General features: G+C 47.7%; 9 protein-coding genes across 9 annotated transcripts; 5 read left to right on the top strand and 4 right to left on the bottom strand.

The window, feature by feature from the left end:
- Positions 1–809: 809 nt before the first annotated feature.
- Positions 810–2,714, top strand: JR316_0001674 (uncharacterized protein; the record flags this gene model as incomplete). The annotated part of the gene is made up of 2 exons (XM_047887474.1): positions 810–1,284; positions 1,390–2,714. 2 exons carry the CDS (start codon positions 810–812, stop codon positions 2,712–2,714), a joined length of 1,800 nt encoding a protein of 599 aa, XP_047752397.1.
- Positions 2,715–3,244: 530 nt separating this feature from the next.
- JR316_0001673 (uncharacterized protein) lies at positions 3,245–4,505 on the top strand (the record flags this gene model as incomplete). The annotated part of the gene is made up of 3 exons (XM_047887473.1): positions 3,245–3,613; positions 3,952–4,323; positions 4,413–4,505. 3 exons carry the CDS (start codon positions 3,245–3,247, stop codon positions 4,503–4,505), a joined length of 834 nt encoding a protein of 277 aa, XP_047752396.1.
- Positions 4,506–5,237: 732 nt separating this feature from the next.
- JR316_0001672 (uncharacterized protein) lies at positions 5,238–6,698 on the bottom strand (the record flags this gene model as incomplete). Its single annotated transcript, XM_047887472.1, has 1 exon — positions 5,238–6,698. The coding sequence occupies one exon, from the start codon at positions 6,696–6,698 to the stop codon at positions 5,238–5,240; it is 1,461 nt and encodes a 486-aa protein (XP_047752395.1).
- A 471-nt stretch (positions 6,699–7,169) lies between these two features.
- Positions 7,170–8,456, bottom strand: JR316_0001671 (uncharacterized protein; the record flags this gene model as incomplete). Its single annotated transcript, XM_047887471.1, has 2 exons — positions 7,170–7,391; positions 7,440–8,456. 2 exons carry the CDS (start codon positions 8,454–8,456, stop codon positions 7,170–7,172), a joined length of 1,239 nt encoding a protein of 412 aa, XP_047752394.1.
- Positions 8,457–8,941: 485 nt separating this feature from the next.
- On the top strand, positions 8,942–11,494 carry JR316_0001670 (uncharacterized protein; the record flags this gene model as incomplete). Its single annotated transcript, XM_047887470.1, has 2 exons — positions 8,942–9,073; positions 9,134–11,494. The coding sequence occupies 2 exons, from the start codon at positions 8,942–8,944 to the stop codon at positions 11,492–11,494; spliced, it is 2,493 nt and encodes an 830-aa protein (XP_047752393.1).
- A 278-nt stretch (positions 11,495–11,772) lies between these two features.
- Positions 11,773–14,083, bottom strand: JR316_0001669 (uncharacterized protein; the record flags this gene model as incomplete). The annotated part of the gene is made up of 5 exons (XM_047887469.1): positions 11,773–12,746; positions 12,796–13,091; positions 13,248–13,373; positions 13,419–13,714; positions 13,769–14,083. The coding sequence occupies 5 exons, from the start codon at positions 14,081–14,083 to the stop codon at positions 11,773–11,775; spliced, it is 2,007 nt and encodes a 668-aa protein (XP_047752392.1).
- An 879-nt stretch (positions 14,084–14,962) lies between these two features.
- Positions 14,963–18,885, top strand: JR316_0001668 (uncharacterized protein; the record flags this gene model as incomplete). Its single annotated transcript, XM_047887468.1, has 6 exons — positions 14,963–15,250; positions 15,304–16,547; positions 16,596–16,770; positions 16,910–17,763; positions 17,810–18,552; positions 18,602–18,885. 6 exons carry the CDS (start codon positions 14,963–14,965, stop codon positions 18,883–18,885), a joined length of 3,588 nt encoding a protein of 1,195 aa, XP_047752391.1.
- Positions 18,886–18,929: 44 nt separating this feature from the next.
- On the top strand, positions 18,930–20,554 carry JR316_0001667 (uncharacterized protein; the record flags this gene model as incomplete). The annotated part of the gene is made up of 3 exons (XM_047887467.1): positions 18,930–19,091; positions 19,186–19,482; positions 19,535–20,554. The coding sequence occupies 3 exons, from the start codon at positions 18,930–18,932 to the stop codon at positions 20,552–20,554; spliced, it is 1,479 nt and encodes a 492-aa protein (XP_047752390.1).
- Positions 20,555–20,781: 227 nt separating this feature from the next.
- On the bottom strand, positions 20,782–22,061 carry JR316_0001666 (uncharacterized protein; the record flags this gene model as incomplete). The annotated part of the gene is made up of 4 exons (XM_047887466.1): positions 20,782–21,354; positions 21,403–21,567; positions 21,625–21,833; positions 21,887–22,061. The coding sequence occupies 4 exons, from the start codon at positions 22,059–22,061 to the stop codon at positions 20,782–20,784; spliced, it is 1,122 nt and encodes a 373-aa protein (XP_047752389.1).
- Between the last annotated feature and the right edge of the window lie 999 nt (positions 22,062–23,060).

Raw genomic sequence — 23,060 nt, 5'->3', positions numbered from 1 at the left:
GGCCTCTCTCTGCGCCCAGAGCTTCCAGGCAATAATCTATGCATGCTGCTGGCCTGATGCCTGGCATTCCAGGAGCATGCACACTGCGAGGATGGCAAGCGCTTCGCCAACTTCCACAGACTGTTTTAATAACCTCGACACCTCGGCGAAGTTTCTCAGGTCACTATGTCCAAACCACGCAGCGTGGCCCGCTTTCCAGGTTTGCATGTTGGACCTTGGGCCAGATTTCATATCTAACACGCAAGCCTTCGGCTCAGGATTCTATTTCTCATATAAATTTACCGCTCAAACGAGTTCTCTCCATTTACAGTATCGCCTAATCACAAGAAATGCTTTCAATGCTTCCGAGGATTTCATGGATGCAGAGCTATACTTACCTCGGGCCTGAAGCCTGCAAACCTAAGCAAGTCCTGTATTCGCATTACCGAAGCTACATCGGCGGAATAATATTCAATATTCAATCCCTTGCCTCGAGCCTCGGCAGCTATCCGGCGTTTCTAACGCAACAGCTCTCACAGGATTCCTCAAACGCCTGGCGGTACGTAGAGTCCTTTCTTTCATTGCTTGGGATAACGTCACCTCGGGACGCCGGAGGAGACAAGCGAATTAAATGCAGCGCTTGCGGGCAGTAATCCCGGTGGCTTACTTGGACGTAATCTCCCGTATCTCCATCTACATATAGGAAGCTAAAGAGGGACATGCAGATCCTGAGGAGCGGTAATCCACAACTTGTTGCACAATGCACATCGAGAATTAGAATAAAAGGCAATCTGCATGCTCGATTTCACGCTTCTAGCCTTGTCAAAATCATGCATATTACTGTCACTGTCAGAGCAACCAACACGAAGAAAACAAAATACAAAAAGCAACCCGCTGTTATTGAAGTACAGCGACTCTTGGGAAAGCCAATGCAGGAGAAAGAGATTCTTGACTCGCAGATACTGACCCTCGAAATGCAGCTAAAGGGTCTAAGGGATAAACGAAGGAAGGTTGACAAAACCATATCTTGCTACAATAACGTCATGTCGCCAATTCGCCGAATTCCTGCGGACATCTTTCGTGAAATATTCTTTCACTGCGTCGACAACGACTGTGATCATGACTTATCTACGACTAGGGCACCAATGCTCCTCACTCATGTATGCAGCTTCTGGAGGTCCATCGCACTGTCATCACCCCTTTTGTGGGCCAGGATGCACATTACTTTCAACTGCACGCGTCCGAAATACGACGACGCACTTTCATCCTCAGACGACTTGATGGACAGTTCCAAAGTTGAATCTCGTACGGCCAAACTGATAAAAAGACTTCATATCCAATGTGAAATGGTAGAAGAATGGCTTCGGCGGTCGAGGGCCTGCCTTTTATCCTTTTCACTCCTCTACTCAGATAACCAACCTACCAGCACACAGGATGATTCCAAGAGTTCACATCTCTCGCGAAGGTTACTAATGGACCTGGTTGTCGAAGCACACCGATGGCAGAATGTTGAATTGACGATGCCGGTACAAAAATATGCCACATTAGCTGCTGCTATCGGTCGAATGCCACTGGGAAATCTCGCTACTTTACGAGTATCTCATCATAATCAAGGGGAATGGGATAACTATCTAATCCACCCACGGGATATCCCTAACTCTGAACTTGTCACTCCTGACTTGAAAAGGTATTCGCTCCATGTGCCTCCTGACTTCATAACAAAGGTGGCTTCTCCTTGGGCAACGCTCACTCATTTATCGCTGCATTCGTACATATCTACTTTGGAAGCTTCAAAAACACTTGCCCAATGTTTTCGCCTTGTTCACTTGAAGATGATTTTAGTTCCAACCGTAGCAGAGTGGAACGGTAATGATGTTTTGTATCCACCTTTGCATCTTCCTGAACTGCGGGCATTGTATGTTTCGGATCAAGCCTCAAATATTCTCTGTAGTTTCTACGACAGTTTCGTTGTCCCTCAACTTGAAGTTCTGTCATATCATTCAAAATCCTCCTCCTCCTCCACCCCACACAATGTGAACTCGGTTGCGGGTGGGCTGGGTCATCATCTACAGGCCATCCATAATCTAACTCAGCTTGTTTCCGGACCAACCTTCCAAGCACATGTTAATTTAGCGGGTCATGTTTCTGCTAATCCGCAGGTCCATGCTCCGGCCCATGCTGCGAACCATCCATCTCTTAATCCACCTATGCATGCTCCTGCTAATCCGCCGGGTCAGGCCAACCAAGCTAACCCTCTAGGTGTCAATATACCAACCCATGTTCCTCAGGTTAATCCGCCTGTTACTCTCACTCACGCTCCCTTTGTCAATAACCACCGAACACCCCCCATTTGCAGGCTTATCTCAAAGGCCGATAAATTGTGGAAGTTATCGCTCAGTACCCAATTCTTTACCAATGCAGAGGTCTCTGAAATTCTTTGTACGGCAAGTTCTGTGAAACATCTGGTCTATGGAATCTCAACACCCCCGACTACCAACCAGTGGGGCAGACGATTACCATTATTGTATACATATTATGATGACGACTTATCTGACACCAAGTGGAATTTTAGGGATGTGTTTATTGATACAGTTGAACCCCTCTTAACCCATACCTCTCGGTGGACGGCTCAGGGTATGGGTTATCAGGGGTTATGGGTTTCAGGAGGTATGCTAAAAACAGGCCTGAAAATTCGCGAAAAAATCGTTAAAAATACACAAAAAATTCCTCGATGACAAGACGGATACCAATTAGATACATTTAAGGTACTACTAGCTATGATCTAAAATAATCAGTTACTACAGTATCTTTCATTGTTCTGGCTCTTCAAGGTGCAGTTTTCTATTTAATGAGTCCAAAAGTGTTTCAATTGTACGGGCAGTAGGATTGTCCATGTCGCTGATGTATTTGGTAAGAACGGAGCGGGGTTGAAAAATTCTTTGCCGAATGATTGCCGAAGTTTCCAAGCCAGTGTGTCTCCGGCGAAATTTTTTCATTTTTTGTAGCTACGAGGAGGTTTCAGTGGTACATTACCCAAATAAGCCACCGGCGTACTAAATTTTGACACAAAAGTAAAGGTCCCAGCCTATATATGGTAGGTAAAACCTATGGGTTTTGAGAGCGAAGGGGTATGGGTTATGGGTTATTGCGGACTTATGGGTTATGGTGTGCAATTCCCTGCGAACCAAGTTGGTGGACAGCTGATGCTATGGGTTACCAGGGGTTATGGGTTTTGAGAGGTATGGGTTAAGAGGGGTTCAACTGTATGGTCATCACCTCTGGGGCGGAGCCCCTTCTTCCGAATTTGGAGACACTGGAAATTTCGGCCAAGGTCGCTGCTCTGAAAGACGTAAGCTTGCTTGAGTTCATTATCAACAGAATGGACCCCTCACCCCTCAGCTCGTATAAGCTCCTAAAACATGTAAAGGTAGCTTTCTATCGGAAGAGCAAGATGAGCATTGAAGAAGTCGTTCTCAAGCATGCTAGAGAAGCTGGTATTCCAAGTAACATCAAACTCGAATTGGACTACTCGTTGCCCAGCAAATCACCGCAATTAGCCATCGCCGAAACAATCTTAATGACCAGAAAGAATTTCCAGTTTACTGCGTGGAGTTCTGATCGTGCCGATGAAGAGGTTAGTTCTTCAATATCTTCCATGATGACTTTATTCGCTCATATGCGCATTTCTTAGTCAACAAGTTTGGCTTTGGCAAACAATTGAAGAATAGAAAATGCCACAATCTTGATTCTGTGTATCATATGTTGTAACGCTGCTGTCTGACACTCACGTAAAAGAACCGATTTTCTTAATCACGGACAGTATATATATCCCAGAAACGGTAGTATAGTAAGGCACCAGGTTGGACGGTACCGGTTATTACTAGACGGACAGGACTAGCCCCGGGCCAAAGTTACACCACCACACGCTGGGACTTTGATGGCGTGTTTCTTACTAATGGAAATAATACACAGGGTACCTCCATCACATCAGGGGTCCCATTGCTACCACACTTGGAGACACTAGAGATTTTACCAATGGTGAAGATCAACGCGCTGTCAGACGCAAAGCTCCTACAATTTATTACCAGCCGGATGGACCCGTCACCTTCTACACCAACGGCTTTACTTAGAGAAGTGAATGTCACATTCCACAACGAGATGACGCAGAATATCCACCAGTGCATTCGCCAGTATGCTAAGGATAAGGACATTGCGATCAACACCAAAGTGAAACTAACCTATCATATAACAATTAACATGCCAATATCATTCTTGCCGATGAGGGCAAGCAATGGTCAGAAGAGGGAAACCGATATATGGTGCAAGGACCACACTGACGAATATGTAAGTCTTTCTGAATATCTTTGCTATGATAATTTGCCAATACTATGTCATTGGAGTCAACATGGTTGTCCATGTATAACGAATGATAGACGTTAAAGGCATTGGAAGAGTATGATATTCATACCGTACCGAATCAATGTGTTTTCAAGATTACAGAACCAAAGACAAGTTTGTATGAATGATAAGCACTCGCTCAACAACTAGCTGGCCACAACAAATTGCGATCTTCTATGTCTTCATGCAGACCGTAGATTAATTCTACCGCCCGGGGTGACTGATGTAATGCTGGAAAAGAAGTAAAAGTGGATGATAAGTATATGGCAGATTTGTTGTCAATCGTAGCTTACCGTGATTCTTTGGGATAAGGACAAGGGAACGAATACCTTTAGAGACCCATCTGTCCTTTTGTTCCTTCACCAGGTCATGTAACAAAATTGGTTTCCATTTTTCCAGAAGCTGCTTCGATTGTCGGAGTAACTTGTGTTGCTTTTCGCGGGATGTGAGCGGACTCCAGGCTGTAACTTTTAACTCGCTCAGACAGTGCAAAGAATAAAGTAATCTGGAGAACTGGGTCCAAACAATTATTAACACCCGGCTGGGGAAAGCAGACAATTAGCGTGACGGAGAGTTACATACATATAGGCAAGGACACTTGATGGTGGTCAGCTCAAAGTTTGCAATCTCCCCGAAAAGGCGTTCTAGGTGAGAGACAAAGCCCATGTCATGTAGGCGTCCCCGGCCCGGAGTAAGTAATCCCTTTGTTGATTTCCAGCAAGGTGGCGTCCACTCATCATTCGCATTTGGCAATATATCGTGGAGTTTTGATCGCCATCCTTCGAGCTTTTCTAAGTCTGCAGTATGTATGGGATCCACTATAGTGCTATGTTAGCATTGATCAACTTAGTGACTGGGCACTAACATTGTACAGTGTTCCACAAATTTAACATATCTTGGACGTAACGCGCTTCAAAACGGCTAGGAAATATCAGCTGCAATTCGCGGCACTGATCGCCAGTCGCTTCGCTTGAGAGAGGTTCGCAAAACTTTGCTGTCAGATCGTCTAGAGTACTACGCCATCGGTCCTTGATATTTTTTTGCTCTAGATGGATGGCCATTCTTTGTAACCGGGATAGACAGCCTGATGGAGCCATGTTCTGAATGAGCTGGATCATATCGTTGATATGTGGCATGTCTATACTGAGCTCCTGAAGAAACGGTGTCATCTGTAAGAATCTCCAGAGGTTGCCGGCGGTTGAAGTAGGAAAAGCCGATCGAAGATGTAATATACGAAGTGGTAGTTGTTGATTCGACATGATAGAGCGACATAGAAGATCTTCGACAATTGCATTGTCTTTGATGTACATCCCCCTAAATTTCAGCTCTTCGAGAAAGGGAAGGTTGAGGGCATCTAAAAAAGTACCGCCCAGAAAGTCAGGGCTACGCATGCTGTCCAATCTTAGATGTAGAACCTTGAGGTTACGTGGTGGGTTTGGAATCATTGGGATGAAATAGTTTATACCTAGTATTTCCAGCCTCTCCAGCCTCTTGCCGTGCATGAGGACATTTTTTAGGAACGCTGGAACGGGATCGACAGAATGGGAGAGGCCTCCTTCTCTGTATGATTTTAAATGTTCATAGGGCAATAGCAACTGATCTGGGAAAAGGCCTGAGACAGATACGTCCTCCAACAATGGTGCGTTGGCAAAGCCAAGAATCTTCATATGGGGCGGTCGAATGCACATGTTGAGCCCGAGTTTGCGCAATCGAGGGAATATGTATTCATGGCCGTCGTTGCAAAACAAATTGATGACAGGTATTCCGCTGTGAAACATCAGTGTGCCCCACCTCTCCCTGCTCTCAAGAAGAAAATTGATAATAGGATGTTTGATTGCCTCGCTTTCGTATACTCCTGGGGCATAGATGAATATAGTGAGGTCCATGTTCCCTGAGCGGTGAAGTAGTTCCCCTATGAATCGAAGGTATGAGCGTAAAGAAGCATAACTCGATCTTGTGAGGTCGATGTCCGCCAAGACGGTCCATAAAAGAGGGGTTCCAAGAGCCATTGTCCTCCAATCACTGCACACCCATGAGATATTGAAAGATGGGATTGAGGTCCACGAATGTCGTTCGTAAGGTTCGGTTGTCAAATCCGGGAGGCACATAGAGAAAATCAAACTCAGAACTTCAATCGGTAGGGTGTGGATTGGTGATTTGGGGAGCGATTTTGGTGCCTGCTCCAGTAAAGACCTTGTATGGTTTTGGATTTTGACGTTGGCGGTTTGAGTTGAAGGGCCTCCGGCCACACAATTCTGCCTTTTATTCGAGGGAGCTCGTTTGTAGGTCAGGAGATGTTGTACCGTCCGCAAAAGTGACATATGGGTGGATTGCGTTGAAGAATTCGGAAAAAAGGCTAATAGAGGATTAACCGACGTATACAAAATAGAGCAGATCACATAAGACAGTTTATTTATAACGTACATTACCTAAGATTTAATAATAAGGATATTACGTGACATACGGTGGATTTACTCCCGCTACCTAATTAGGAGATTAGCGTGATGTACGTGTGATTTAGCCTGGCAAATCATAGCGTACATGACGTGCCATTTAGCGCTAAATGGAGCCGCCGGGTGGCCTGCGGGATCCGCGCGTCTACCTACACGGAAGAAACACGGGCCGGAAATGAGCCGGACGGGTCCATTTGCATCCCGTGTATTGCAAGCAGACGGATCCGCTTGACCCGTGTTGTGCTGTCAGACGGACCCATTTGACCCGTATCTTCCCAGAGAGGGAGGGATATTTGAGAGGTATTGCGAATCAATGAGCACAAGGGCTCCAAAAATAATTTATTCATCTCTACCGGTATACAAATGCTTTTCCAAACTCGATTCAATCCCTGCCAGCCCAGCGTCAATTTCCTCCAGCGCATTATAAGTCAGAATTTCTGACTGCAGCTGATGCAGGCGGAGGTTCTTAAACGTTGTGACCTTGCTGTCATAACTATTGTCGCCGACGGAACTGTCGATTATTTGGTCGTATGTTGCCCGTAGCTGCTGCTCGGTATAATTCTAAAATAGTTGTCAGTATCTAGTGCTTGGTAATATCTGAGTGCATACATATAGAAAAGGAGGGTTAAAATATGCCGTCTGATCTGTCACATCCTCGAACTCAATGTCAGACTGGGTGGGAGGCGAACCGGGGTAGCCGCCCATGGGATCAAACCTGCCGTAGGTTCGAAAATAAGGGTTTTGAAGGAGCAGGTGGCATGCTTCAGGGGGTGGAGAATAGCGACCTTGCTTCCTCTCAGAGGAAATAGCTGGACGAGAGTCCATAATGATTTTGTCGACGACAGACGTGTATGAAACATGTGCTGCCATCAACGGCGGAGCCACATCATCCCGGATGACAGGCATAGGTGGAGGATCCAGGGTATCTGGAATAACAGGCATAGGGGGAGGAGCCAGGGTAGGTGGAATGACAGGCATAGGGGGAGGAGCTAGGTTATCTGGAATGATTGGCATTGGCGGCGGAGCCGTGTCGTTCCGGATGACAGGCATTGGCGGCGGAGCCGTGTCGTTCCGGATGACAGGCATTGGCGGCGGAGCCGTGTCATTCCGGATGACTGGCATTGGCGGCGGAGCCAGGTTAGCTGGAATGACTGGCATAGGGGGTGGAGCCAGGCTAGCTGGAATTACTGGCATTGGCGGCGGAGCCAGGTCTTTCCGGATGACTGGCATAGGGGGCGGAGCCAGGTTAGCTGGAATGACTGGCATAGGGGGTGGAGCCAGGCTAGCTGGAATTACTGGCATTGGCGGCGGAGCCAGGTCTTTCCGGATGACTGGCATAGGGGGCGGAGCCAGGTTAGCTGGAATAACAGGCATAGGGGGTGGAGCCAGGTTAGCTGGAATTACTGGCATTGGCGGCGGAGCCAGGTCTTTCCGGATGACTGGCATAGGGGGCGGAGCCAGGTTAGATGAAATGACTGGCATAGGGGGAGGAGCCAGGTTATCTGGAATAACAGGCATAGGGGGTGGAGCCAGGTTATCTGGAATGACTGGCATTGGCGGCGGAGCCAGGTCATCCGTCCTTGCTGTGCGTTTGCTTTCCTTAGAGTTGCTAATATTTGAAGACATTGCTGATGCTCAGAAATCAATTAAAATTTACTTGAATTAATGCCATTAGTCTTACATTTTATAGGTTTTACGGGAGGAGGTTCCTTCAGTTTTTCAAGAAGCCTGGTAAGATTGTTGAGACTGGTGTAGTCAATGGGGGAATTTTTGCTAGAGGTGGGAATAAAGTTGTAGGAGGACATACAGTCCAGAAAGTGCAACTGGGTGGGCTTGTTTATATATCTCACGGAATACAATACTATCCAAGGATTCTCCATGACACGGAAATAGATTCACCCGTGTATCGAACTTAGCAACTTTTGCACAAACTGGATCTGGTGAAGAAATCACATGACTCAGATTGTACATGTTTGTGTATGGTTTTGTTTTGCGGGACCGCTTTTTTTTAGACTTTTTTTAGACTAACTCCAACCACGATCACCACCCTCACGTTCTACCGTGCCTCACCACTTTAACGCGTCTTCCCCCATAAAAACACGCTTTTTTCAATGGCCGCTTCATCTTCCACCACCGCCACCTTCGCCCAACGCCTCGCTGACTGGGAAAAAAAGTTTACCGAGTGCTACCGCAACGGTGAAAGCGCGTTCAACGCTGAGTTGGAGCAGCTTTACAGGGACTTGGTAAGTTCTCAATTTTATAAGATCATGACTTGCTCAACAAAAAAAAAAAAATTCCAATAGGTTCCATTGTGTCAGGAGCATGTCAGGGACGCCGCACGCTTCCGGCTCATTGACTATGTTGCGAGCCCCGTTGTCTACTCGTACAAAGTCATCCAGGGCAAGGACGGCGAGAACATCTACAGGTTTGAGGTCGACTGGGCGACGCTCAAACATCAAGTCGCCAACTTCAAGGCCTACCAGGAAGGCCAGGAGGCACAGAGGAAGAGGAGGGAGGAGGAGGAGCAAGAGAAGAGGAGGGAGAAGGAGGAGCAAGAGGAGGAGGAGAGGCAGAGGGTGGAGGAGAGGAGGAAGAGGGAGGTGAGGAGGAAGAGGGAGGAGAAGAAGAAGAGGGAGGAGGAAGAGGAGAGGCAGAGGGAGGAGGAGGAGGAGAGGCAGAGGGAGGAGGAGAGGAGGAAGAGGGAGGAAGAGAAGCAGAAGGTGGAGGAGAGGAGAAAGGATGAGAGGAGGAAGAGGGAGCAGGAGAGGAGGACCAGGGAGCAGGAGAGGCAGAAGGCGGAGGAGAGGAGGAAGAGGGAGCAGGAGCAGGAGCAGGAGCAGGAGACAGACGAGGAGAGGAACAAGGAGGAGACGGAGAAGAGACGGGCCGAGAAGGGCAAGGGCAAGGCAGTCGAACCCCCGGTGGAAGACGGACCCGTGACAGACGCCCACAAAGACAAGGGCAAACGGAAAGCGGCGGACCCCGTGGAGTCCATTCAGTTGGCTCCAGCGGATTACAGGGGCCCACGGACAAAGAAGGGGGAAATTATTCCCCACATTACCGCCTCCAACATGCCCGGTCACCCAGCGTACAGGGAGAAGCTGGAAAGATTGGCGAAGTCCAAGCAGGGGAAATTCAGGAGCAAGGCGATCATAGGAAGCCACACGGACGAAGACGCGGACGCGGACGTCGACGAGGACGACGAAGGCGATAACAAAGGGGCACCGCCTACCACCCCCACTGCCACCCCCACCCGGAAGATGCGCACGCGTTCCGTAAAGAAGGACACCGAGGACGATGTCCCCCCCATCAGGAAGGCGCGGTCGAGATCCCAGAAAGTGCGCCAGGTGCCAGAGGGGATGGTGGACATGGTGGAAAGGTGCACGGCATGCATCAAATTCAAGGTGCCATGCTATGTCAAGGGGGAGACAGGCACTGAGCCTCTCGTCCCCGTGAAGCACCAATCTTGCGAGTCTTGCAAGTCTCGCAAGATCCACTGCAGCTTCTACCCGGGGCGCAACACCTTCGTGGGTCAATTTTTGACGACGCCACTGGGAAGCTATGGGGAGGCGTTGAAGTTGGAGGAGGGAGAAGATGTTCCGGCGAAGGGGAAGGCCGGGGAAGGGTCGTTCCCCGAGGATGTGGGAGAACTGCTTGTGCAGCTCTTTGAGCGCCAAGGCAGAATCATGGAACGGCTGGACGGGTTATCCGCGTCCATGACGGCGATTAATGCACGGATTGCGACGTTTGCCGAGACGAACTTGGCGGTGGAGAACAGGATGAAGAGCATCGAGGACGGCATCCAAGAGGTGAAGGCCGAATGGACCATGGCCAAAGAACAAGTGGCAGGAAGCACCTCGCTTTCCGTCACGATGTTCAACGACATCACCAAGAGGATCAACCACGTCCGAGATGTGGTCGACGATTTGCTGGAGCAGGATGAACAAAGGAATCCCGCCCCCAAACAGGCAGCAGGACCCTCCAAGACGGAGGTCGAACAAGAATCGGGTCCGTCGCGGACCCGTGAACCCACCTCTGTGCCACAATCCCCAAGCGCACCACCACCGCCAGCACCCCTCCCTTCCCCACCTCCACCTCCAGCAGCACCCATTCTCCCTTCCCCTCCTCCACCACCGCCAGCACCTGTCCTCCCTTCCCCTCCCCCACCTCCACCCGCACCCGTCCTCCCTGCCGTGTCTGCGCCACCAACAGCGCTATTCTTGCCCGGTTCGACTCCGGAAGCGCCTTCGCCCCCCCCAGCTGGCCGACCCTCGCTCCCACCGGTACCGCCCATCCTTTCCCTGTCTCCACCACCCCCTCTCCCAGCTCCACGTCCTCGAAGTTCGACGTCAAAGGCCGCACCGTTGTCAAAGGGTGCACCATCGTCAAAGGCCGGCCCATCCTCAAAGGCTAAGCCATTGTCAAAGGCTAAGCCATCCTCCAAGGCTGGGCCATCCGGGAATGGACACTCTTCGGAGTTGTCTGATCCCTCGGACAGCGACGAGGTTGAAATTGTGGAGGAGGAGGATGTTGAGATCGTGGCGTCCACGCTGCCCGCGTCGAACATAGCCACAAAGACAAGGGCTGGACGAAAGCGAAAGGCGGAAACGACTCTGGCTGAAGCATCGCGCTCGCCCAAAAAATCCAAGGCCCAAAAAAAGTAGTGTATTTCAATTCTTTGTAACTTTTTTTTGGTCTCCTTTTTTGCCTGTCATATATTACATTGCTCACATCCCTATACAATTTTTTCATCATTTGGACTGTATATAGTTTTTACTCTCATGTGCTCATCTGTTTTATACCTCTCCCAAAAAGTAGCACTTGATGATTTTTAATGAACCCCGCTTTCTGTTTTGATTTTGTGTGAAAACATGTTTGAGAAACATCAAGATAAGAATAAAAAGCATCACATTCAATAGGTATCATGAATCTACTTCAACAGCTAGGCTTTCAAAGTTTTTTTTCTTTGTCTTTTACCTGCTACAGCAAGCAGACTTGCTTCCTGAAGTGCTAAGGCATCCGAAGTCACATTCCTGCGGGCCCGTGTTTCATCCGTATCTGGACTTGTTACTGTCTCCACAAAGGCATCACAAGTCACGTCCCTGCCGGCCCGTGTATTATCCGTGTCTTGGGTTGTTCCTGTTTGGACTCCATCTTCTTCCACTGTGTTAAGTGGATCTGAGTAGGGCTTTGTTCTTTTCCTAGGTTGAATCCTTCTAGTTGGTTTTGGCTTAACTGGGGGGGGTACAGAACTCTCTTCATCGGGTCCGTCCATTTCCGCCGTTCCGACATATGGCTTTGTTCTTTTTCTTGGCATAATCTTTCTAGCTGGCTTGGGAGGCGCCTCCTCAACCTCTGGAGTTGGGCTGGATGATGGATTGACAATTGTTGGGCTGGATCTACTTGGTAGAGAGGGTGGCTCGCTAGATCTTGAAGGTGCGTCGGTAGGAGTCTCATCCGTCTCTGGCGTGACTTCAAATCTGGCAGTAGTGCGTGGCATCGCGGATGCCGGACTACCCCGTCCATTATCAAACTCTGACAGATTGGATGATTCAGAGTCGCTTGAAGATTGGGTTTGAAGTCGTATAGCTTTTTGCCTCAGCCGACGTTTGGTTATGGCTGCAGGAGGTGGAGGTATCGGGTGGGCTTCTAGGCCGTCAAACAAGTTGGACGGATAGAGAGGTTCCATAATGTCATAGCCATTTCCAAAAACCTTTGAGAATTTAAAGGGGATGTCTCCTTGCGCTTGACGGTCCCTCCATAGCTTGAGAATTGCAGAAGTTGACTCCAGGCGGAGCCGGCTCGGATCCGTCACGGGGATTGAACTTGGCCAATACTCTGGATCAATCATTTCTGCAGAACGCCTTTCAAGAGCATCCCAAGGAACACTTGAACCAGGCCTATCCTTGGCTAAAGCTGTATACATAGTTAGCAAGTTTGTTGAGGACATAGACAAATTACACACCATAAACCTTGTTCATGTAAATTCTAATAATTGACTTTTGCGCATAAGCGACTTCTCTCCCAGTTGAGCCATAGATAGGACTAGGTACTATTGGAAATCCATTGCTGCTAAACTTGAGGGATTTTTCATGAAACGATGCATCTGGCAGTGCTGGATTGGCCACACCCTTCTCTATTTCTGAAATGTGGACGAGGTATTGAACAAACGCTCTGCGAAAAGCGGCCAACTCGGATGGAAAGAGTTGCCCAAAGGAAGGAATTCTGACATCGTCGAGTGCTAGATCGCTTGTCTGGGTCCTTCAATGCCCATCAGTCAACATTAATACGGGCCAAATTATTCCGCCGTGAATGCTTACGGCGGAAACTTTATCCGCCGTAGGGTGTTTACGGCGGATAAAGTTTCCGCCGTAAGCATTCACGGCGGAACTTGTTCATGCCGTGTTTAACACTTACATTGAGTATTCGATTTTACCCTCAATATCATAATGCCCCTCAAAGGTAATGGACCTCATACCCATTCTCTGCCACTTAAGTTTCTCCATTTGTCGAAGTATTTTTCTGCCTTGCCTGGCAGCAGTCCTGCAGATGTCAGATTGACGGCGGAAACAAGTTCCACCGACTCACTTTGCCTTCATTGATTTTGAAACACCTTTCTTATTCCATTCCTCAAGGATCTCCATGAACCTGTCCCGCTCCTCCTGAGTCAATCTGGCCTCAACCTGCTTACGTCCTTGTTGATAAAACTTCATCCAATCTTTACTTCCACGAGCAGCATTCCCTGATAGAAGCGCAACCTCGGAGTCAATCTCTGCCGACTTCTCCTCACGGAATACCGTCTGAAAGGTTATACGGGAGTTCAATCCTTCCAATTTTACACCAATTCGATTTGACGCATGGTTTCTAAACCAATTAAAAATTCGCTATTGTGATGGTTTATGTGTGTAACAAAATTTTCAAAGAAACAACGAGCTCACATGCTTCTTCACCTTCCATTCTTTGTGTAGTTGCTTATCTTCCTTCCTAGCACGTCTAGAGTATCTGTGATCCCATGTAGCTTGCAGCTCAGGTATGACAGTGTTCTGTATGTAGTCTGCTTTGGATGACTTTGATGTATCTTTGTAGGGCTGTACATGCTTTTTCAACACGCGCATTTCCTTTGTGGTCCATATATTTGATTCTTCCGGCGGAAAGTCACCCTCCGCCGTCTGTCCGCTTCTGGGTCCGTTGTGGGTTGTGGCATTTGCGGTGGAAGGAAGCGGATCCGCGTCGGGGGATGCAATGGTGGGCATAATTGCAGCGATGTAACAAGTAGCTTATCGATGAGTATCTGTGTGATCTAGTCAAATCTCACGTCATACGGAGATAAAATAAGCTTCCGATCATACTAAATGAATGATGTGATGTCATATTTTTCCCAATCAGGTAATCCCGCTTCATCGTCGGCCACGATGATCAAAGCATGCTGGTCGCTGTCACATACATTGACCTCATGATTTTGCAATAGTTCCCTCTGCACTCAATCAATAAACATGAAATTTTGTAAACATTTAGCGCTTTATATAAAGATAATCTTACAAGGTTTTAAATTCTTGTTAGATGGCTGTAAAGATACAGAAACACAAAATTCAAATTCACGTCTTCTCACCCAAAACTTGTGAAACCCAAAACGGCAGTCATCTCAGAGACCATGAGAGGTATTCAAATGCATAATTTTTTTCAAAAAATATAATGATCCCAGTGAGCTCATTTTGACACATTTTCTAGTATATTGAGAATATCTCCTTAAATACGAGGATTCACATTCTACAAAAAATGTCATTCGGTAGCTATTAAAAATATCTTTCATATGATATACGCCGGAGGAATGAGGGGCCAGCCAGTGAAAAGATATTTCAAAAACACTCCAAAGTGTGGTTCTGAAAGGGTCGTTCTGCATCATATTGTACATTTATGATGGGATCACGTCCATTTTGTGCATCTCTGGATTAAGTTTTGTTCATAACATTTCACTCACTCATCCAAATATGCTGCAAGATAGATCATATGAAAGCTATTTTTCTCCTCTTTAAAACGGCATAATTGAGGGAAATTTATCTACAGAAATAAACATGTTATACTACATTTAGATCTGCGCTCACAGGCTGTCAGACTCTTTGTTTCCAACATCCATGGGCTTCAAGAAAGTACCTGATAGGGGATCGGATGAGGAGTTTCCCAATGTTCGGGAGGCCTCCTGGTCTAGTGGGGCCAAGAAACGAAAGAGAGGGCGGCCGAGGATCCACAAACTTCCTGCAGAATCATCATCAACAAACCTCCCTCAAACAACGACTTACTCTTTCCAAAACCATGAACACAACATTCTGGAAGAAGAAATACCTCATTATCCGGGAGATCTAACTGATCAGCAGGTACTTGATAACCTGAGACAGCTAGATGACGACAGAACGGGAGGAAAGGTATGTTTTAACATGTTTTCAGTAGAATGATCAGGATGACTTTACCTATCCAGTCTCAAAATGATTACCTGAGGGAATGGCTCCCGAAACGAGAGGTGTATCTTGGAACAATGATTGGAGGAGAAGCCCCGGATCCGGATCTGAATGGACGGTGTCAGCAATGTCAAGGAATGTCTGGAGTGTGGAGATGTTGCCAATGCTTTGGCTCTAGAATTTTGTGTTCTGAATGCCTGCGAAGAAACCATCAATTTACACCTTTCCACCGCGTTGAGAAGTGGACGGGTCTATATTTCCGTCCGGGAGCTCTGTGGGAAGTGGGTGTCAAGTTGTATTTGGGTCATAATGGGAAGCGGTGTCCTTATCCCACGGATCCGAGCCATCTAGGATGCGACGGCGGAAACAATTCATCCGGGAGTCATGGGCACGGCGGAAACAATTCGCCCATCTTTGAGGATGAACACGGATTGGACCTGGATCCGCTTCCTGCGAGCAATGACCAAGAATCCTTTACGGCTCAGCTTCTGGCGGACCCGGAGGTACCCCATTTGGTTGAGCTGGACGATGGAGACGATGAAAATGATGATCTATTCGAGGAAGTCGATACAACCTATCTGGACCAACCTCGTCCAAAGGCAGCAGACAACAATGGAATTCCTTTCAAGGCAATTGTGCACACCTCCGGAGTCCATTATCTGCCCGTGCGAACATGCACATGCCGGTCCGTCCGCCTTCCGTCTATCGATTTACAGTATCTGGAGATGGGATTATTTGCAGCCAGCTTTGAAAACGTTCAAACTGTGTTCACAGTTGAGGTCCTTGAGGACTTTCGGATGGACAACCTCGAGTGCAAAACGTCGGCTTATCAGTATTACCAAAAGTTGCGAAGACTGACTTCGCCAGCGTTTCCAAAAAAGGTGCTGAACCGCTATCGTGAATTGAGAAGGCTTAGTAGAGAATACAGGGACCTTGTCCTGAGACGACAATACGGAGAAGGGCATACAAGAGAAGCGGTGGTCCCTTACTATCATCATTGCCATGATTCATCACCAGAGAGGATGGGTATTAATGTATCTGATCCAATTGATGGCGGATCTGATAGTCCGTCTCAAGAAGTCGGAATGTCAACGGACCCGTCTCTGGGACACGGCGGATTAGATGGTCCGCCTGCACCACAAATGACGCGGACCGAGGATCATCCCAAAGTTGAAGATAGGAGAGGGAAGTTGGCCTTATTCTGCCCCGCCTGTCCACAGCCTGGAATAAACCTACCTGATACCTGGATTGATGATGCTGACAGGCAAGTTTTAGTTATTCTTCAAGGGTGACTGCAATTAACAGCAAATAGCAATCTGTACATACGTAGTTATGTTGCAGATGGTAATTTCAAAGCAGATCACCTCAATCAGAAAAACGAGGGAGACGATGTTTGGTTGAGCGTTGGAGAAGGATACATGACTGCTCCGGGCCCATACAAGGAGCACATCAAGGAAGCAATTTCTCTTGCTCCACGTTATAAACGGGTGCGTTATCTACCATGATTTATCTTTCACGGCGGATGCTTACGTTCCGTGTCACAATCTTCCACGGCGGATGCTTCCCTTCCGTGTCAAAAAAATCTTCCACGGCGGATGGCTTATCCTCCGTGTAAAAAAATATCAGGAACAAACATGTCATAACTACCACGCCCAGAAAGCTGAAAACAGAGTCAGCCCGGGTAAGAGAGTACGTGGAATTGGGGCACACGCTTGCGCTAGGCACGGATGCTTCTGTCCATCCAGCGTTGTCGATTTTGACAAAGGCGAAAAGCAGATGCACATGGATTGGTCTTTGACTCAGGCCAGGGAAACTACCAACACACAGGGAATCACAAAACATTTGGAAATCTACGATATAAACTGTCAATATTGCATTAACTTGGCAAGGCGTCTCTCAGAGTCCACAAAAATGCATTGGCCACCTTCTGTTAAAATGATTTTTGCAATTGGTTTATTTCACGTCCACGGGCACAAGACGGAATGTCTTTACAACTACGCATCCACCTATGTCCCGGGTGTGGGAATCATTGACGGAGAAATCCTGGAGCCGTTGTGGTCCGTGTTAAATGACACATCCCGGAGTACACGTTCCGCTACCACTGCCCATCGAGCAGAGGTTTTGGACGACCACATGGGGGATTCCAACTGGAAGAAGACCATTAATATGGCTGCAACAATTGCTGCAAAGTTCAAACGGGCACGGGAACAGTCCGGAATCACAGACCGATTTTATAGGGGTATCACGGATCAACAAGATTCCGGGCTCATCAACACTTGGGAAGATGAAATTTCAAAAGCAGAAGCGGACCGAGAACAAGGTGTGGCCGACGCTGTTGGCAAGGTAATGGCAAGCAAAGTGAAAACGGCTGCTGGACGCCAAGAAATTGAATTGCATCTTTCAAATATGGAACTTACATCTAATGGTGCTACTGGAAAGGCAGCATGGATATCATCCGGCTTAAAACTGGAGCAAGCGCAGTACGATTATTTCAATTGCATCCTACAGAATTTAACATGCTTTTAGATTGGAGCTCAGGGACCATGTCAGAAAGCTCGGAAAGCATCCTTCCACCGCGCAGAAACTTGACTTGGTCAATAAACGTCGCTCCATGCGGACCCGCGTTGAAGCCTTCTGTCGATCCGCTATGACCTTCATGGGCAAAGATGTCTTGGAGGATATTCAAGGGGACATCGCTCCCATACTTGACTATGAAGTCAGTGACAACGACGATCCTGATCTTGGAAATGTCAACATTACCCGCGCGGATCCGGAACGACAGCCGCTTCCGTTTCCCTCCGCCGTCAAACAAGATTTCTTTGACGGCCTTGACGCGGGAACAAACCTCATTTTAAAAGGGCTTCGCAAACTTGAACTTCAAATAAGACATGGCCACGCAGAGGACTGTCTGGAAGCGGTCCGGTCAGCCTTGATCCAGCTTTCTTGGCAGTATAAATATCAGGTTCGGACCGCCGACTCCGTCTATATGGGGACTCGTGCTTGGGATGGCGTCAAGCTTTTGAATGCTTCCTGGAAATTGCACCGGCGACTCTACAACACAAACCGTCAGAAGATGATCTATTTATCTGCTGGCGTGCGAGACGAGGATAATATTCGGAAACAATATCCCATTCTGCAAGTCCATGATTGCAAGCATAGTAATGCCGTGTCGGATCCGAACATTCGCGGAGGAAGCTCGGACCGTCTAAGTTGGATTTGGAGATCCCGTCAGGGCCTGGACAATGATAATCAATTATACGTTAATGAGTGTGAGTACTGCTATTTGTATTTCTAATTTTTTTCTCAAGGGCTTCTTAGTCTTTAGGCTAAACTGGCTCCGCGCGCGAGCTCAGAGGAATAGATGGCAAGAGGAGCTGGCCTTGACAAAAAAGGAAATGGAATGGACTGTCAGATTTTATGTGTATATGGCAAAGACATGGCGTGCACGGCATGATTTTGTTCCTGACAGGTTAGTTGGTCACAGGGCAAATGCTCAAAAGCAGATTGCCATGTGGAATGATCTGGGGCGGGCCGCGGATAAGGTCTTCCGTCAAATTAACCCGGAGTATCCGTCCGTGTGGAGATTTATAATTACAGATTAACCAGTTCTTTGAACATTCTTGTTGTATCCCATCTCGTTGAATTCATGCACTTACCGCGGCTTTTTAAACCTCCTGTCGAGGACGAACATCATCTCCTTACCTATGATGAGCGACGTGCTCTGGCCAAAGTTCATGTCCATATTTGTGGTGCACGGATCCGTGCCGGATACCGTTTGTTCATTGCAAACGGAGACTCTGTTTCCTCCGTGCGTCGCCAAAAATGGATGTATTTGCTTGACCTGGAGGTGGTAAGACAGTAATTTTGAACGATTATATCTTGTATTGAGAACTGGTCGTCAGGCTATACTGCTGAGAGTACTCGGATACTGCTATGTCAATGGATTCCAAGTCGATATTCCATTTTTTATATCAGAAATTCTCAATCAGAGCGTACATGCCGTTTTGAACCGAACTCCCCACCATCGAGCTGTTCTATTTGAATCTCTAAATCAAAGCTGGTCAGCATGGGAAGATGATGAAATTTTAAATCAGACCAAGAGCTGGGGATATTGGTGGAGGGACGGATTTGCTGAAGGCGATGAGTGGCAAGTTGCCTTTGTTACCGTTGAATCGCAAGCAAGAGAATTTTGGAACAAGGTATGTTTTTTTATTGCTGTGGATTATATCTGATTTGCGTCCTTCCCACCAGGTGGTTCTGCCTGAATACCAACAAGAGGTACTCCGGCTAAATAATCAGAGGAAAGAAGCTAAGGAGGGCGCAAGTTCATCTACCTCTGGGCCTCCAAGAAATCAGGAAAACAATCCCAAGGGCAAGGGAAAGGCGGCTGAACGGACATCCGTCCCCATCTCGGGGAAGCACGGATCCGCGTTGACGGGAAAGCATGGCTCCGCGTTTTCACCGCCCACGGGGAAACCCAATCCGCCGACCCGTGTTGCAAACACGCGGGATGAAACATCCCCAATTGCAATTTCTGACCACAGACCGCCCTACTGTCCCCGCTGCGGTCAGCCTATCCTAACGGGCGTAATGAGGGAGTTGGCTCACCTGCGCCGGAATGTGGCGGACAAAATGAAAAATGCCCATAAAGCAGTGACTACTTCTTCGGCCGCCTTGGGCAGATATTCTGTATTGGAGAAGATGTGGATTGACTCTAAGGAGCACCCGTTCTCTAACGGCAAGGGGCTTTCAGCCAAATACAAATTTCAGCATCCCGTTCACCCTTCTCCTGACAGTTGGGGCGCTATAACGGCTCAAGCCCGGTCCTTCGAGGTCTCAAAGCTCAAAGTCGCTTCATTTTACATCAACGACATTTTTTATTCTTTTATTGCCGTCAAGGAACTACCTTTTCATCCACTCTGGTATCATTCGCCACCCTCCAACACTGCAAATATTCATCTCCCAACAGATACTCTGCCTACTCCCGGTTCCGTCAGCCCTCCGTCAAATGCACACACCAGCAATGCCTTCCTTTTTAACGCAAGGTCAAGACCTGTTTTCCCGGGAGAAGAGGATGATATTGATAGTACGTCCGATACCACTGAATCCTCTACACCAGCTACGTTTTTAGAGCATCTCGCACAGGACTTTGAAGAGGAGGCGGATGAGGAGTCTTCCGCCGGTGATACGACGGAGGAGTCAGATGCTTCCGGTAACTCGGAAGAGCTTAGCGAGGACGTGTCGGAAACACCCTGGGATGAGGAATCTTAGTTGCCCACCTCTCGCACAGGACATCGAAGAGGAGGCGGATGATGCCTTTTCCGCCGGTAATACGACGGCGGAGTCCGATGATTCCGGTAACCTTGGAAGAGCTCAGCGCGGGCGCGTCGGAAACACCCTGGGACAGAGAATTCTGGTTGTTCTGTAGCTTTCGTACCGTTTTGTTTTGGAAATATAAAAAAATCTTCCCCAAACCCAACTTCCAAGTCAAAAACTGATCATATTTCAAAATCAAAAGTGTTGGTGGCCGGTAAATTTGCAAAAAGATCGTACGTAGTAGACCATCCCGCCTCTTGGACTCCCAGCTCTTTAAATACATTCCTACGCATGTAATAGACTATGACTGCCCTATCTCCCTCGCACACCGCGCCGTGTTGAAGCAACCTGCCGGTAATTGCAACAAGGGTCATGGGATCATACTTGTACCGAAGTCCAAGGCCAGGAAGCTCAAGCCGTCCGTGTTCACCCTTCCCAAGTGGCATCAAAAAATCGTACCATGAGTAGCATGACCCATTATCCCGATGGTACGGTGTATCTCGGTTGCTGATGGCGGTCATGACTCCAAAGGGCGAACTCCATATTGTGAGAATTTGCTTCAATATTTCGGCCTTATGGACGAACTCCGGTTCCGCAGCAAGCCGTTGAAGAAATTTTATTCCCGCCCGGTACTGCTCGGGGTGTATAATGCTCAAGATGGCTCCCAGCAAAGCCGAAGATGTCATCATGTCTCGTATAAACTCCTGTCCAATAGGATTACACAAGTCCAAGGAGACCTCAAGCGGGTTGGACGTCTGAGGAAAATATGAGGCAGTATAATACTTAGCAAACAAGTTTCTCACCTCATGGCCTTGCTGAAACCATGCCGGGGAAAAGTTAAGATTTCCAGGTTGAAGCCAACCTGGCTCATGTCGAAAGTAACTGTCATTGACCCTCCAGCTTGTGGCCAAAGGTGCCGCCTTGTGAATCATTGTTTCAATATCCCGTAATGAATTCCACACACTCTCCTGTTACTCTTTAGAACGCATAATATAGGAATTAATCGGTCCGTTTCTAAAACTCACCACCCTTGTCTCTGACAAAATACCTGGCAGGTACCACACCAATATGTTGCCTGCACTATCAATTACAGTTCCGGGCAGGGTTTGGTACTGTAACGTGGAATGCACCGGAGGAAACTGGTCTTTCAGGCGAGCCTCAACGGCAGAATTCTGACCCGTGCAACGTGCGCTGAGATGGGTCAAATATTCTTCTGCATCCCACGTCGTATATTCTGCCATTCACACATTATTTAATCTCAATTTTCAAAGCTTATTGATTGCATACCTTGATTTTCAAATGCCTGCAAAATCACCTCCACAGCTAGATTGCACTCAAACATGGTCTCAGCACTGAAGTTTTCCCGGATTTGATTAGGCAGTTCTGCATGCCAAAGACGACTAGCTATCTTTGCCTTCATGTAGTTTGAGAGGGATTGGGTTAGCTCAAAGGCATAATCCATACTATCAGGGTATGTGGAAAGGAATTTGCTGCCAGTATAATCTATACACCTTATTACATATATTAACGGTCATCCAATGTACGATTCAAGGCGGATATTTGTCGGAATACAGAAGCGGATGGATGAATGGGTCCGTCTGACAGCACAACACGGGTCAAGCGGATCCGTCTGCTTGCAATACACGGGATGCAAATGGACCCGTCCGGCTCATTTCCGGCCCGTGTTTCTTCCGTGTAGGTAGACGCGCGGATCCCGCAGGCCACCCGGCGGCTCCATTTAGCGCTAAATGGCACGTCATGTACGCTATGATTTGCCAGGCTAAATCACACGTACATCACGCTAATCTCCTAATTAGGTAGCGGGAGTAAATCCACCGTATGTCACGTAATATCCTTATTATTAAATCTTAGGTAATGTACGTTATAAATAAACTGTCTTATGTGAGCAGATGGCGGAGGTCGAGACGCAATAGAAAGTCCAGTTATAACTCAAGAGCGAGTAGTGGTGAGCAGAAATATCAACCACTACATGACTACATTGATATCACGCTGTGTCATGAGCTACCGGGTACCACAATAATATTTTTCCCAGAGGAGGCTGTGGTTACTTCTGAGCAGTGCAGGGAGACTTAAGAGCACGGCTCACCACCACAAAAAAAAACAGAAACACGACACTTTAAAGAACACGCAATCCAACTTGGCCCTCTGGAAGTATTGGCTTAAGTATCCTTTCCCTGCACGTAATGGCTTGCTATTGTGTCAAAAATGAAACTAAAAGGCGTTTTGAAGGATGAGCGTTGACATTGATTAACAAGTGATCTCGCCGGAGGTGCATGGAGGCAATGGCACCATTAGTCAACATTCCCACGCCTTTACGGCACTGACGGCGCGGGTCCCAGAACTATCAGCACGTGCCACCTTTTTTTCGCAGATACGTCCCACTGAACGCCTACGGTGCACTTGAATCAGCATCATTTTTTTCTTTTCCTTTCCATTATTT

This window comes from Psilocybe cubensis, chromosome 2 (genome assembly GCF_017499595.1).
Source record: "Psilocybe cubensis strain MGC-MH-2018 chromosome 2, whole genome shotgun sequence".
Classification (NCBI taxonomy): Eukaryota; Fungi; Basidiomycota; class Agaricomycetes; order Agaricales; family Agrocybaceae; genus Psilocybe; species Psilocybe cubensis.
Note: the sequence above shows the minus strand (reverse complement) of the source record. Positions and strands in the feature narration are given on the sequence as shown.